The sequence below is a fragment of the Ixodes scapularis genome, unplaced genomic scaffold, assembly GCF_016920785.2.
Source record: "Ixodes scapularis isolate PalLabHiFi unplaced genomic scaffold, ASM1692078v2 PGA_scaffold8__174_contigs__length_109621045, whole genome shotgun sequence".
Taxonomy (NCBI): domain Eukaryota; kingdom Metazoa; phylum Arthropoda; class Arachnida; order Ixodida; family Ixodidae; genus Ixodes; species Ixodes scapularis.
The window spans coordinates 30379955-30395324 of NW_024609883.1; the positions used below are offsets into that span (position 1 = coordinate 30379955).

The 15370-nt window shown below is 47.7% G+C and overlaps 1 protein-coding gene across 1 annotated transcript; it reads right to left on the reverse strand.

Moving 5' to 3' along the window:
- Positions 1-6485: 6485 nt before the first annotated feature.
- On the reverse strand, positions 6486-10594 carry LOC121833382. The gene is made up of 2 exons (XM_042286604.1): positions 10484-10594; positions 6486-6809 (listed from the first exon to the last, which is right to left on the reverse strand). The coding sequence occupies exons 1-2, from the start codon at positions 10573-10575 to the stop codon at positions 6587-6589; spliced, it is 315 nt and encodes a 104-aa protein (XP_042142538.1). The 5' UTR covers positions 10576-10594; the 3' UTR covers positions 6486-6586.
- Between the last annotated feature and the right edge of the window lie 4776 nt (positions 10595-15370).

Sequence of the window (15370 nt, forward strand, 5' to 3'; positions counted from 1 at the left end):
CCGCCGGTGAGGCCAGTGACGGGCTGCCGATTCGCGATCCAGACTTGCAGTGTGAGAGTTCTAATGCATTCCACCCGCGGAGTGCTGCACAGAGGACAGGCACCGAACGAACTTGCCGAATGCACCGAGTGCAGACCGATGCTGTCGCCATAAATGTTGTAGAAAAGTACCGACCTCCAACCGAAACTAGCGCCTTTTTGTTCGACGTGTTGGGTGGGAATGCGAAAGCGCCAGTCGAGCTGCCATCGTTTATTTATAAACGTTGGTTGCTGCAACGTGTAACCTACATTTGCGATGACTTCCAGCTAAGCAACTCGGCTGTCAGAGATATCTACAGTCGGCGTAAGTTTCAGAAAACAGCTGACTACAAAACAGCATACACTTGAGAAAATTGATGGCAGTGTACGCGCAAGAGCTTGCTTCATTTTAAGCGTAGTATTATGAGTAAACCAGGATACGTCTTCAATCTAGTTCTTTGGAACATCTAGCAATACGTTTCGTAAGACTTCTTATTTCCCTGGTGAGGGCATTAAGAACGAGAGCTTTCTCAAACAAAATAAGACGAGGCAAGATAGCTGCCGTTCAAATACGACTTTTGCTTGAGCCTCGGGCAACGTCTCCATGTTTAGCCTTCCCGGACGCTGAGTGAATGCGTCAAAGGTTTCTGCTGTGGGAGCCTTGTCGAAAAATGTTCCAGTTTTCACCCGCACACAGATCATGCGAGATCTCGCGGCCTCTGTGTTTGTCCGGGGCCTTTCACTACACACTGGTAGGTTTCAGCGTCTGTACGGCAACAAAGCGACTCAATTTTGCAAATAAAACACGGGTCGTCGATTCCTCCCTTCGTGAAATATCAGACGCTTCTAATGGACCTTTTCCACATACCGACGGCACCAGGAGGTGGCTGCACGAACTAAAAATCGAGGAAGTGACCTATCTGCGCTACCAATCGAGAGTGGGGGCTACACTACCAGTTTCTTCGCTTTCTGAGCAGCTGCGCTCGCCCAACGCGACTTTAAAGAGGGGAATCCGTAGCGTCCACCCAAACGTCGTGTTTTCCTTTCCGTCGACTTTCTTTTTTTTTGTGTAAAACAGTTATATATATGCTGCAGTTACGTGTTCTATTCGCTGATATACAGCCTTCTTTAGAATTTCCTCGATTTTTCGTTCCGACTTCCGCCGCTTGGCATCGGGCGCTCGCGCGTGCGCAGAACGCTTCTCGGAAAAGGTCCATTGAAGCTCGCGTTTGAGTTTGTGCCCGCGGGACGCGATTTCGAGCAGAAAACCAACTTTTTCTTTCAGTTCCGCTGTGCGACTGCCGCATCGTAGCAGATGAAGTCTTGTCGTCTGCTCTCGCTCCTCGCCTGGGCGAGGCATGACGGGATTGTCGGCGCTAGAGAGCTCAAAGACAACGTACAGCGAGCGGCGTGAACGCTCGCCACCCCGCGCTGTCTCGTGCTCTCGTGCACCGCCTAGGGATAGCGGGGGATTTTTCGACAAACGTTGCGAAGTTGAGCGTGCGCAGGGAGGAGGAAACTTTGCGGCGTTCTTTTGGTCACTCCCCCCGCTACGTCAGAAAACGAAAAGTGTTTTGCTCCACGAGTTTAGCTACCCTGGTGAGGTAGAGGCTAGCTTCCTGGATTTGATCGCGCCTCGGCTGCACGAAAGCTCGTGCAGCCGGCGCAGCAGTTAAGGCTACGTTCTCGCGCTTCTAGCCTTTTCAGTATTGGCGACGTGAGCCCGTGCGTGAGCTATCGAAAGCGTCGCTGTGGTCGGCCCACCACAATTGGCCGAATGCTGACTACGACGTCAGCAAAGGATGTCTCATCGATGGAAATAAGAGGAATGTAAGAACTTCAATTTTGACGGTGTCCGGAGTGTTGCTTTGAGAGCGCTGTGATTTCAGGCTTCCGCCATGCCCATTACAAACACCATCGAACTTGTTGTTCGCAAGGTAATGACGTCACGAAAGGTAACCGAAAGAGGGCGCCACCGAAACATCTCGCCGCTAATAGTGCATGCATAGCCTCCTCTATTTTGACAAAGCCTGTGAGATCGCCACGAGACGCGGCAGCCAAAAATGAAAAGGTAGAGCGGCAGACTACGGATAAAAGGAGAGTCCAGAGCTGAGAGAGTCTAGGGTGCCTACATGTCTGTCTGTCTAAGGGTGAAGACATCCATTGTTGCCCTGAATGTGCCAGCGCGTGACGCTCTCGCGCACTCGGTGCGTGACTAGGTCGGTAAAATGGCGTCTATGCATTAACCAAAGCTACGCGCTCGAGCTGAGTGACATCAGATTGCGCGCGCTTCAAAATGCATAAAAAAACGATTGGGCGGAAAAATGGCTGAGATGTCACCACTCAAGCGAAAGCGCGCGTGTGTGTGAAGGCACTCTAAGAGAGTCATGTAACGGGCGCCCCGCTGCGGCGAGACGCCGAAACGCACTTCTCCCTAACGACGGAATGTCCGCTCGTGCTTCTCGCGTTCCTCGCGCTAACGCTTTTGCACTGACTATAGTCAGTGCACAGCTTTTGCAGCGGCGAGTTTTTGCAGACACAGTCTTGCAAATAAAGATTTCCTTGTAGCAAACTTCTTTCCAACAATCATTTACTTGCCACTGCAGTCTTTATTTATGATGAAGTAACCGAAGACTGCGCATTTAATATCCACAGAGTTCTATAGATAAATTTCAAATACAATCCACATCGTGGTACCCCTTCTTAAAACGTTATTAAAACTAGCTATAATTATAATTGTGTTGTGTGGGAATATTTATACAGCGCGATGTTTGTCAAATGAAGCGACATTTCTCTACGCTGTAAATAAGCAATTTAGCCAGCGCAATACGACCGCTAGCCTGGGGTCTTCAACGTGCGTCACGCAGTAGTGAAACACGAACGAGTGCCGGTACGATGCTTATCCAGATCGAAAACTAGCTTTAAGAAAGTCTATTTATGTACCCTTTCGGAAACAACTGGCTTTGAACATTTCGTTGAGTCGTTTTGCACCAGTGTTGTGCGCGTTACCGAAAAAAGTAACTAAATACGTTGCTCGTTACTCGCCAACAAAAGGAACGCGTTACCGACCTACGTTACTTCAAAAGAGGGAGTTTTCGTAGATCGTTTTTGACGTCCCGCAACGCTCTCCGCAGCTCGCTACGCTACCCGGAACTCTACAGGTAAGGCCACCGGCGCGCAGGCGCAGTAGCGACTTCGACGTTGCGGAGGGCTCAGCGGAGGGGGAAACACGGTCTACGAAAACTCCCTAATAGAGAGTTTTAGTAGATCGTTCCGATACCTCCGATAGCCCCGATAACGATACTATGCATGCGCAAGGGAGGCGGTGGCGGAGCATCGGGTATCGTTATGGAGTGATGGGAACGATCTACTAAAACTCTCTAATAAAAGGAACGCGTTACCGTTACCGTAAAAACGTAAGGTACGTTACTTTTCCGTTACTTTTTTTTATGAATTAACACGTTTTACTTTTTTGACGTACCTGTATGCATAAGCGCCATATTTCAAGGAACATTATGCCAATGCGGTAACTGAACATAGTTGCCTTATCTTTCCTTATCTTTTTTACGGTTCCACCTAAACACTCACAAGAAAAACAAAACAAAGAAAGACTCAAGAAACACCAAAAAATTAGGTGGCTTGGCGCCTAGAAACACAAAAAGCTGTAGTGTATTTCCTTTTTGAAGTTTTGGGAATATGTAACGAGTAACGTAACTACGTTACACGTTACTCAAATTAAGCAACGAAAGTGCTTTAACCGTTACTGTTTTAAAAAAGTAACGAGTACGTTACTACGTTACTGACAAAAGTAACGCGTTATCGGTAACGCCGTTACTTGTAACGCGTTACCGGTAACGCGTTACAAGTAACTGCGTCTTGCGCTCGAGCTGCAGGGAAGTACCAAGGAGACCTTGAGAATAGGTCGCAATATGTGAAGGCGAAGGGGAAGAGAATGTTGACACTCTTAGGACGTGTCGTGCCCAACGTTTAAAAACGTTCCCAAATAAACGTCAAAGAAACGTCGAATTATGTATGGGACGTCAAGGTGAAGCTCAAGACGTTGTTGGTACGTCTCGTCCTCGATTTTTCAAGAACGCCTTCGAACAGACGTTGAACAGACGTCGATTAATGTCTAAGACGTTCAGGTGAAGGTCAGGACGCCGTTACAACGTCTCGCGCTCGACGTTCAAAGAACTTCCTCATGTAGACGTCGAACACACGTCGATGAATGACGAGGACGTCGACGTGAAACTCAGGACGTTATTACGACGTTTTAAATATTACCTCTTTGGAACCTCACGTTGACGTCCTAAGACGTCGACAAAACGTCTGTCAAGGGCGTCGACGTCGTCAACGTCTAGAACCTTATTTCGACGTCATCTCGACGTCTTGTGCTGCCTGGGTACAGGCTCCCCGAGAAAATGCTCTGTGCTACCAGATCCTCGGGTTTAAAATCTGCGACCGGGCACTCTATGGCTCCGCCGTCCAACTGCCAGACTTTGTGAGCATAGAGGAGGCTATGATCCATGTTAAGTTTAGACGAAGTGTAGACGCGCGTTATGCAACCTGCCTCGGTCGAAGGTAGTTTTAACTATAAAGTCACTGGATCTTGGGAAAGTAGCGCCATTACCTTCTTTGCCTGCTAGCCGGACACAAACAGATAATACGCAAACGACCAAACCTAACAAGGTTATTGGCTGATCGCTCTCAGTTGTCATAGCAATCGCCATTTCGGTCCATTCAAATCGTCGAAGCTTCGAAAGGGTCGTTCTGAACCTGTCGCGCCAAGATCGCTATGGAGCATCATCGTACTGGAAGCGTTCCGCGCCAGTATAGCGTCTTTGGCAGTGTGCAGGCAATCAACTTATCAATCGTGCTTATTTCCTCAGATTACTTACAATGGTGGTGGTCTTGCTTAGTTCAAGACAAGAAAATTATATTTCGATGCCGCCAAACAATGACGTCACATATGGTGGCGGAGCGAAGATATGCTCTTGTTTCGCCGGTGTGTGGATAACAAAATTTTTGTATTGAAGAAATGTCTTTATAAAAGAACCTGGAGAGGCCAAGGGAGAAACTACTCAATCCATGAATCAAAATAGCGACAATACGGGGAGCGTGGCACTTCTTTCCCAGGATCAAGTGACTTTAATTTTACCCACGTTAGTTTCACTCTGTTGAACTTTAAAAGGACCTTGAAATTAATTTTGGATTGAGATAAATGGGTTTATATTGGGATTTTACTAATCGCGTATCGTTTAGTGGACCAAAAGAAAACTAGTACACAAGGTCAGAGAGCCAAAAGCCTGCTTTTTCGGTACTAAAATTTTAATATATAGCTGACTATTTTTTACCTCCTTTCTTCGAAAGCGCTCCGCCTTTTCACTGTGATGTATCGGCGGTGTTCAAGTGTCAAAGTTTCCACCGCGCTTCGAAAGCACGGTGGAAACTTGGAGTCATCGTACACGGTGCCCAATACGTCACGACCACGTGATTTTTCATTTTGCCTTTGAGTTGAGGATTAAAATTAAGGATGAAGAAATTAAAAAAAATAATTCCATGGTCTTTTTAATAATGAATATTATTTTCTACTGAGAAGGACAGGCATTGCGGTTATGACCTTAGGAAATGTTTTCTAACGTGAGTAAGCCAGCGGCTTCACAAGTCCGCGGTGACATACTTACAATATCGCACACCTCTGAGACAAATACACGCTGTTACTTCTCTAACCCCTGCTCTTCTTCTCACCCGTTGCGGAACCTCCGGAATATAGCGACATTTCCAAAAGAAACTGCTTTCGCGCGGAATTAGCGCTACGCTGCCCAGAGGAAGCGATCTTTAACCTGCCCCAAAGTGGAGCATATACTCGTTTGTGCGCATGCAAATTTTAGAACCTTCTATCCCACGCACATTTCACATGGCATTTTTATTAAAGCCCCCTAACGGTTACCACAAGTGGCCTCAGTTGCATGCTGGCCTACCCCGCAGTTTAGATGAAGTCGTGAGGCGTCCATGTTACTAGCCTCAGAGTGCAGCGTTGTTTATGTTGTATAGCTGAGACGCATCGTCAAAGTGGATGCGCCTCAGCAATAGCACAAGAAAGCCGACAGATGTTGCCGGCTCTTCGCCTTTGTGCGCTAGTTTGCCGATTGTGATCTGGCACTCGATCAAACTGTCATAGGTAACGCACATGTACCAGGGATACCTGCCTATTTACACGACGACGACAGGAACAGTACTTTGAAGCAAAGATTGACGAGAGTTCATAGGAACGTATTTTATAGTGCCAGATTTGTTTCGTTTTATTCGTTCATTGTTCGACGAAGGCAAATAGAGAACATTATATATTTTGAGAAAGACCATGTCTATGCTTTTGAAAGCCGTTCTTTTCAGAAACACATCCATAGCTCTAAGGACAGAATTCATGTAAATTGAACAACCACGCGCGCAAAAATATCGAGTAAGTGGAATGAATGATGCCAACAGTGTAAAGCAGTGAAGGCAGCCCATATGTGTATCGTGTGCGATTCTCGAATAAAAAGTAAAACCCCAGAGAGCGAGTGTGTCATTCAGGCGACGGAGTTCATGCCGAGCCAGGAGTACCCGAAGATGGAGCCGTACAGCCAGGTCTTCCAGAGCAGGCTTCGTCCAGCGGCCGTGAAGAGGAACAGGCAGATGAACACCGTCGTAAGGAAGAGTACCACGTGGTTGTAGAACTGCTGGCAAGGAACCGTCATGGGTTCGGACAGTTCCGAAGGTGCGCCGTCCGTGCCGTAGTAAGCCTCCAAGAGACTGAAAGGGATAAATTGTGGCCATAAGACAGACTGTTGCCATATTTACAGGAAGCAATATCAGACGGCCGCACAACTACTGCGTCTTTTCCCCTTCATTTTGGAAACACAAAGGACACAGGCAGAAGTTACGTGGAACCCGCTTTGTCGTAGCCTATTTTGATGCGGTCCTGCTAAGCAGGGTTGAACAGATGTTCGCTTCTCTCCAGTGCAAACAAAGCCGCGGGTGCGTGGCTTTGGAAAGCACCTCCTACGCACAAACTATCTGTAGTGTCATCATGACGTTACCACTCAGGAGACTGACCTGCCTGCGCATGGTAGGCGGCGCTCGCGTATTATCTGGACCAGAGCCGTATATTGGGAGAGTTTGGCCAGTGGGCGGAGCAAAGGCCGCCACCTGCGCCGGATATTTAGCCGCGATTAGAGAGTGAACTAAAAGGGCGCACAGCGTCGACCGATCAGCAGACCTCGGCGTGACAATATTGTAAAGGATATTTAAAGCGTGACATAGAACCTTTCAATATCGCAGCAGTAAAACGACGACGTTGAGAGGATGCCATACCGGGCGGCGGCGGTGCCTTAATCTAAGACTGGGCCTCGGTACCTCGGAGGCGGCAGCTTTCTGCTTTGACTGGCCTACCTCCTTGGAGCCTGATGCTTCGACCCCAATAATCGACAGCACCATCATGCTGCTGGGGCTTTTTTGTACAACCGTGTACCGATAGAACGGCAGGCTACATATCCCCTTGGCCCGCATGCTGACCCGCCTCAACGAAAAGACATCTTCATATCGATCTGACATCCTTCGCAATAGCAACGATCTCTCTCGTCGTCATCTTGCATGTGTATACTCATCGCAGTATCACGTTCATTAGACCGGGCAGTGCGGGCCTCCATGGTGCAGGCTGTTGCCTTTCCGCGGTGCCGCGGCTCTACTGAGCCGAATAAAGACATCACATTACATCACATTAGCAACGATTGTAACTATGCAGTTTGCTCTGGTTCGGAACGCGCGTTCGTTTATTCTTCCGTTGAGTATGAACTTGACGAAAACTTCACACGCCCCAAGTCTTCAGTCACCAAAAGTTACACATTTTCACTCTAGCGACGCTAAAACGCCTTAAATTAGTCGAGTCACAATTTTAGAGCTCATGACCACCGCTAGGGGCTGTTTTGTGGCCTGTGGTTGGCCATGAGATGCTTCAAACCAATGAATGGGCAAACTCTCCAATTATACGGCTCTGATCTGGACTAAAGCCCCTTCATGTTTCAAAAGTAGCGCAAGGTGTGCCGATGCACAAAGCAGCTAGGTGCAACGGGCAGTCCTGGGGAAGATCATGGCGGCACAGCGCAGGACTGAGCTAGATTTCCGACGCCATGTTCTTCCCAGGAGTAGCGCGCGGCACGTGTCTCGAGTATTTCCACAACAATGAATGGCGCCACTTTTTTCAGGAGAGAGGGGCTTTAATCTGGACGGGATATGGTTGTGAATATAGGGAATGCGTTTGCATGACCTTTGGGAAACGCCACACAGGTCCCCCTTAGGGAAACGCTAACGCTGACCCCTTCACTTTTCTCTTTTGGCTTTCTCTTCTGCTGCCGCCATTTTCTTTTTTTCTTTTTGCTGCCTCTTTTTGGTTTTGTTACGGGGGCCAAAATCAGCGTTTCCCAAAGGGGGGTTGGGTTGCGTTTCCCAAAGGCCATGCTAACACATTCCCTAGAGATCCATTAATGGGTCTTCCTTTAATTTTTACCGCCTCTGGTTTTTTTTTTTTTTGCTTTCCTTTTTTATACGCGCTGGTTCTGCTCATCTGTCTCGTTCGCTCGCCTTGCACGCTTAGCCGCGGCAACCACTGCCTGACGCTGCTTTCGCTGTTCACTGGTTTCAGCAGCCAGCACTTGTACTTGGTGCACACTCCATCTTGCAGCGTAAACCAAAGCATACACGCTCCGCACACCTGCAAGTTCAGACTCGCCCCAGCATCCGGGCGCGCATTGGTTTCCGCCCTGTGACGTCGCCTTCCTGCCACATTTGTCCTTCACTCTCATCCTCGCTAGGGGGCGCGCTTCTCTTTCCACTGTTCTGTCCAAAGACCGTCGGACGCCGTCAGGTTTTCCAGTCATGCAGGTGCGAATGCTAACGCAATAAAATACAATGTCTGGGAAGTCAGAAAGGGCTTTTAGAGACTCGCCTGGCACTTGGTCGCAATGTCGGTCTCATCCACACGTCGAGCCGTACGGTACACGGAATCTAAAACTGGAAGTCAACTTCTTTTAGATAGCCTTCCAATCTTTCAGCGCTGCCCACGTCAGCACTAGGGCTCCTTTTCCTATTTGAGCATACCTTTGAACTGGGCAGCCGAAAGATTGGAAGGCTATAAGGCCGTCAGAAACTCCTGCTCTGATGCGTGGCAAAAGGTAGGGGCTGAGCTTTTTCATTTTAAAGGTACAAAGAACATCGCAATTGTGGACTATATTTCCCGCTTTCCTGTAATCGCACTGTTATAGGTAACAAGTTATCCTATGGTTAGTACGCAGTTGAAAAGTGTAATTTTTTTGCCGGGCATGGCAATTTAAGGTCGCCATGGTCGAACGGTCTTAAGAGCCTCGAAAAAGAAAAATCACGCCATCGGAGAAAAACACAGGCGTATCTACGGAGGGGCGGAGCAAATATTACTCGTACTTAATACTTAATAGCCCCCATTTCCTAATTCAACACCTTGAGAAAAAGCAAATGTAGATCCTTAGTCTAGGCTTCTAGATAAAATGAAGTAATAGGTGTAACGAAATAGTGCTGATTGCTTGGTGAGTTAGTGCTGAATTTGAGAATATATTGGAGCGCTCGAAGACAAAGCAAAATGATAACTGGAAAACAGAACACCACTGTACGCTAACTTTCAGCTCTTTACTCGTAAGACGAAAGTATACACCAGCACAGTGTTAACAAAAAAAGGCCATGTTTGCCCACACCGTCTGTTGGCATTGTCCGTGTGCACAAAGCAGATTCGCTGAGGCGAAGCTTCTGCGCATACGCAGTGCCAACAGCAGCGCCAGCGCAGATGCGTGGCGTCAGAGCGTTGAGTTGGTGTATGAACACTGTGCCATTGCACGACTATCAGCCATACCGATACCACCCCCCCCCCCCCCCCCCCCTTTCTTGGATCCACCGCTGAGAAGGGAACGCAGCCGTATTCATGAGCGTGAACGCAAATATGTCCACCCCGAGATTTGTTTCCATTTGATTGTATAATGCTGCCATTTCGACAACTGCACGTTTGTCCAACGTGTTTCTTTTCACGTGGCAGTGGAATGTGATAGACGATCGACCGAGCTAGCAATAGCGGGCTCCTGTGATTCTTCCAGCAGCCCAAAGAGGCACTGCGTAGAGGATCAGTCAATTTACACAAGATAAACGATGGCTTCGTTACTCTGAAGCCTAGCTGACTTAGGGGTTCTAAAAGGTCCTTAGAGAATGACGAGGACATAAGCGTGGCTTGCACGTGACGTCAATGCACCATGCTCGCAGTCACTCCTGCTTGTTCTTGCTGATAACAAATTTGGTGTCGCCAAACGACTGCTGCAGCAGGTATAGACGTTCAGCAGCGAGGCAATCGCAATGGTAGGTGATGCGACGTCGACGCAAGCCATGTATTCTTTCAGAACGGGGAGACTTACGCGTCTTTTTCGTAGAAGAGGTCCAAGAGGAAATTCTTGAGGCCCTTATCGTCTTCGGGCAATTTGTCGACCGGCGTCCGCTTCACGTGCATGTGGATCTCGTCGCACTTGCCCAAGAACATGTCTGCGCCCCAAAACATGCTGCTGAGTGCACGACCACTTTGGAAACCGGACGCGGTTTGCATTCTGCAACCCTTCGAGCACTGCTCCCGTTGCACTGACACCACGAGAAATCGACGGCCCGAGTCTACAGTTTTCTTAGCAATTGAGTGTAAACTTATTCCCAAAATGAACTGTTGGTCTAGTTGGAAAAGCTATTGCCGTAATTTGCGTACAGACTACCGCGGTGGCTTCACACCTTTTTCGTAGAAATTCTTCTGTTTATTTTTTGATCAGGAGCGCAGTAAATAAAAGCGAGCCGGCACGGGCTTTGAGCGTTAACTGTGCTACTTGGTGTTACGGTGGAATTTTTTTTTTTTTTGTTGATTTCTTTGTGAGCGTGTGAGCTCAATCTTCATTGATTGAGCGCACAAGATTGATTGAGCGTGTGCGCTCAATCAATCTCTGTGAGCGTGTGCGCTCAATCAATCTCTGTGAGCGTGTGCCGCTCACATTGAGTACTATAAAGAGTGGCATTATCCTAAACTAGTGCCTTCATGTGGGCTTTCGAGTCGCCTACCCTAAACATAAGAACATTGAGGCACCCTGAACAAACGGGGCCAAACTGCTTCCCCGGGCATCCCCATCTATTGTAATGTGGATGCCAGGGGTAGCAGATGCGGATATCAGCAGGTCCAGATGTATACTTTGGCCGAGGCGGACCACGAACGACTGCAACCGCAGAGTGTGGGGTAAATAAGTGAGTGATACTATGAAGTACATCGAATGCTTTGCGAGAGCAGATTACTCTCTTAGAAAAAGAGTGGCCATCGGGACGAAAATTGTTCTTTACACCAGGAAAGATCCCATTTTAATAAATGTTGTCTTAGACAGATCTATAGGGTGTCCCAAGTCACCAGGCTCGATCGAAAATGAACCGCAAAAATCGACGCCTGCACGTAGCAATCTAAACTTTTCGTCAAAGGTGCATTTTACAGGTAAGTTTTTTTATTGTGAAATCAAAATGACTAGCTTTTTTTTGTTTAAAAATAGGGCCAAAAAACTTGCCAGGCTCAACGGCGGCCGGCGACGCAGACGACCAAGTCGAGTTACGGGCTGCGTTTGGCGCGCGTATTGATAGATGGGGTCTGCAGCAACGTCCAACCGTGTAGCCGACCAGCGAAAAAAAACATGCGACACGCAGACGAAATTTGTTGGTAGCGAAAACGTCGTCGTTATGCAAACGCATTTTTTTGCTCCTTGAAGTTTTTTACCAAAAGTGCATTATAAAAAAGATTATGTTCATTTGAATAAGTCATGGTGGTCGCGAGCAGTTTTGGTAAGGAGGTAGCGCGCCATCTATCAATACGAGCGCCAAACCCGCCCCGTTTCTCGACTTAGTCGTCCGCGTCGCAGCCCGCCGTTGACCCTAGTAAATTTTTTGGCCTTATTTTTTACAGAAAGAGAGCTACACTTTTTAATGGTGTAGACAATGATAAATATATGAAAGTGTCTTTTTACGTATGCAGTAGCAACGGCCATGCTTTAAAAAATTGAGAAAATCCTTCTAGGGGTGACGTACTGCGACGCTCCTTTTTGTAGAGACCGCGCGCGATTGGAAGCTTTTTCTATCGCGCGCCGTCTCGATAGCTTCCAATGACGCCTTTCTTCACGCACTCAATGTGTTTCTGTGTGTTTATGCATATTGTCCCCCCCCCCCCCCCCCCCCCCCCCGGGGCCCCCACGCACACACACTGTAATGCCTGATGGTGAATGGGGTACCTGAATAAAGATAAACGATAAAGCTAATTTTACAATAAAAAACCCACCTGTGAAATACACCTTTGACGAAACGTTTAGATTGCTACTTGCAGGCGTCAATTATAACGGTCCATTTTAGATCGAGCCTGGTGACTTGGGACGCCTTATATTTTGCCAAAAGTGCTATCCCTAAGGAAAGTACAAACCCTGTACTTGTTTCGCAGGGGAAGAGCAGAAAAAGTTTTTTTCGGGAATAACAAAAAACAAACCCCAAAACAAACAAGCCACAGAAAGTAGAAAAAGCGGTTGAAAATGAAGGTTAAAACGATCATTCCTAGCGCGCGGGCTTGGGAGCGGAAAAGAGAAAAGGAAGAAGTTGAAATAAATCATACACCAGAGCTGGGTCGTCCTGTTCCTTTCCCCTATGAGCGCTCTCAAAGCGCAATATTTGGTGCCGAAACCCGGGAGTTGAACAAAGTTGGACGCCGCATTGGTGAATATGGATCGACTAAAGAAGAAACGAGCGGTTTGACGCAGCCGGAACACCAAGCTCATAAATGAGATACGAGCTGCGCTACAGTCGGACCCCATGGACTCCAAGAGACTTGAAATGTTGCGTGACAGTGTGCTTGCTAGCAACCATAGGCGTGCGCACCGGGGGGGGGGGGGGGGGGGGGGGGGGGGCAGGGGGGGCGGCCGCCCCCTCAATCATCTAGAGGGGGGGGGGGGGGGGGCGCAAAGTTGGCCCGACTCGAGGCGCGACGGCGCCGTCGGTATAGGCCTCCTGCGCTGAAGCTTTAAACAAACTATAGCGCCCTCATTTTGGGTAGTACAAGCTCACCTGACTGAGCATAGCCCTACTTATGGCACGTTGGTCGAGCTTTTTCAATTCTATGTGGTGTTAAAGAGCGAAAAAACAACTTTGGACGCCAGAAATCGGCCAAACTCAACGTTGCAAGAGAATCGAAAGTGACAAATTCATAACACCACCGCTAGGGCACGCGTCTCTTATTTCTGGGTGGTGACGTCACAACACCTGTGTCGCGACGCTTTCATTTTTTTTTTTTTTTTTTATGTCTACTTTGGAACGCGTGAAACGGCATCTCTTGGCTCACGCTCTCAGCGTCTTAGCTTTGACGGCGTTCGAATTTTTGTTCTGTCTTTGTATTTTCATCGTGATCTCGCGCTCCGCACCAGAGCACACTCTCAAGAGAAAAGGGTGTCGAAAGGTGTATTCTTACACCCTTTGTCCCATATAATACACCGCAGAATTTCAATTCGACGTACAGTGCCCTACAGTCGAACAGAGGGCCCGAAATTTTACGAGGGGCTTGATAGCCGTGTGGTACAACATTTTAAATAGCTAAAGTACGTATCAAAGACCACATAAAGAAAACACCGAGCTTTTACAGTAGGGCCAAGAAAACCCGGATTATTTTTTTAGTGTTCAGTAAAACGTACTTTAGCTATTTTAATAAGTTGTACCACACGGCTATCAAGCCCCTCGTAAAATTTCAGGCCGTCCGTTCGACTGTAGGGCGTTGTATGTCGAATTGAAGTTCGGGGGTGTATTATATGGGACAAAGGGTGTAAGAATACACCTTTTGACACCCTTTTTTCTTGAGAGTGCAGGCACGCTTCTGCATGCGTGACAGTTTAAGACGTTAAAATTTGTACTACCCAAAACAAGTACTAACAAGCCTTACTCGCAGCACCCTCTGGGCAGCGCAGGAGGCCCATGGTTTCTTTTTCGACGGCATAAAACACCGACGCCAAGGTTCCCTCCTTCTAGTGCGGGCAACAAAAAAAAAACAACCATAAAAACACGCCGCGACGCAGTCAGTCATGGAACAGTTCGCGACAAAATCGCGTAGAATTTTGCTTTAGACTATTCACGATTGGTGAAAAGTACTATATCTCCCACGCGCTATACATTTTCAGTAATCTAGTCATAAAATATTTGTGCCACCACATAACATACCCATTAGTTTGTATAATGTTTGTTGAGCATGACATAATGCGTGCGTGTTATCTTGTTTCTATTACCTGTTTCTATCAAGCACCAGAAAGTAAGATTATCAACTGTGCATTTGGATGCTCAGAAGAGAAAAAATGGCATGTCATAGCGTTTATCTTCAATAATTACTAAATGTTGTAACTTGCTGTTTCGCGTATTTTTAATCTGCGGTATATTCTCGTGCTTTTAAGCTTTGCTATTACGTTGTGTATTGGGTGGCGTTTTTCGTCCTCCGCATAAACGTTGCAGACGCTTTATGACAGCTTTCGCCATGTGTAGGTGCACCCAGGCGTTTGCCCTGTATGTATACTATATTATACATACGAGCAGAGTCACGTTGAGGCAATATTTTTAAATATTCTGTGCTGTTAAAGATAGCATACGTGTCGTCTCTTTCCCTGGTTTAGAAAGAATAAAAAATTTTGTATGCGCGTTGTGTCACTGACGCCTCAGCTGCGCAGGGACTGCCTTTCTTTGCGGACGTTTCACAAGAAAGTGAAACCTACTGCTTAATAATATTTTGTATATGTTACAATTCAATATTGTTGAAATAAACGTTTCATAACCATATCTCGTCTCAGCACTGGAATATGAGCGGAAGGACATCAGTGGGAGTGCGTTGATAGAAAGCGGGGGGGACGGGGGGGGGGGGGGGGGGGCGGCGGGGGCGCTCTGGGGAAACCTCGCCCCCCGTAATGAAAAATCCTGCGCACTCCTATGCTAGCAACGACGAGCTTTGGAAAGTCAATGAGGAGATAGAGCCCCTCATCGACGACAACGACTTGGAGGAGGAGTACAACACCGTGGCTGACTTCGAGGACGAAGTTGCAAGGATTGTCAGCAGGGCGCGAACCCAGATGACACTGGACCGCCACGCTCCGGAGGCAACAAAGGCAGCAGCTCCCACTTGACCGGAGTGAAGCTCCCGAAACTACAACTGATACGGTTCCAAGGCGACCTTACAAAATGGCAACCATTTTTGGAACAATTCGACGTCGCGGTACACCGCA

Bases quoted from the DNA above. Each gene is read 5' to 3' on its own strand.
- LOC121833382 (XM_042286604.1), bottom strand. From the start codon at position 10,575: ATGCACGTGAAGCGGACGCCGGTCGACAAATTGCCCGAAGACGATAAG. The intron at 6,810-10,483 runs GTAAGTCTCCCC...TATCCCTTTCAG, and splicing joins CTCTTCTACGAAAAAGACGC to TCTCTTGGAGGCTTACTACG.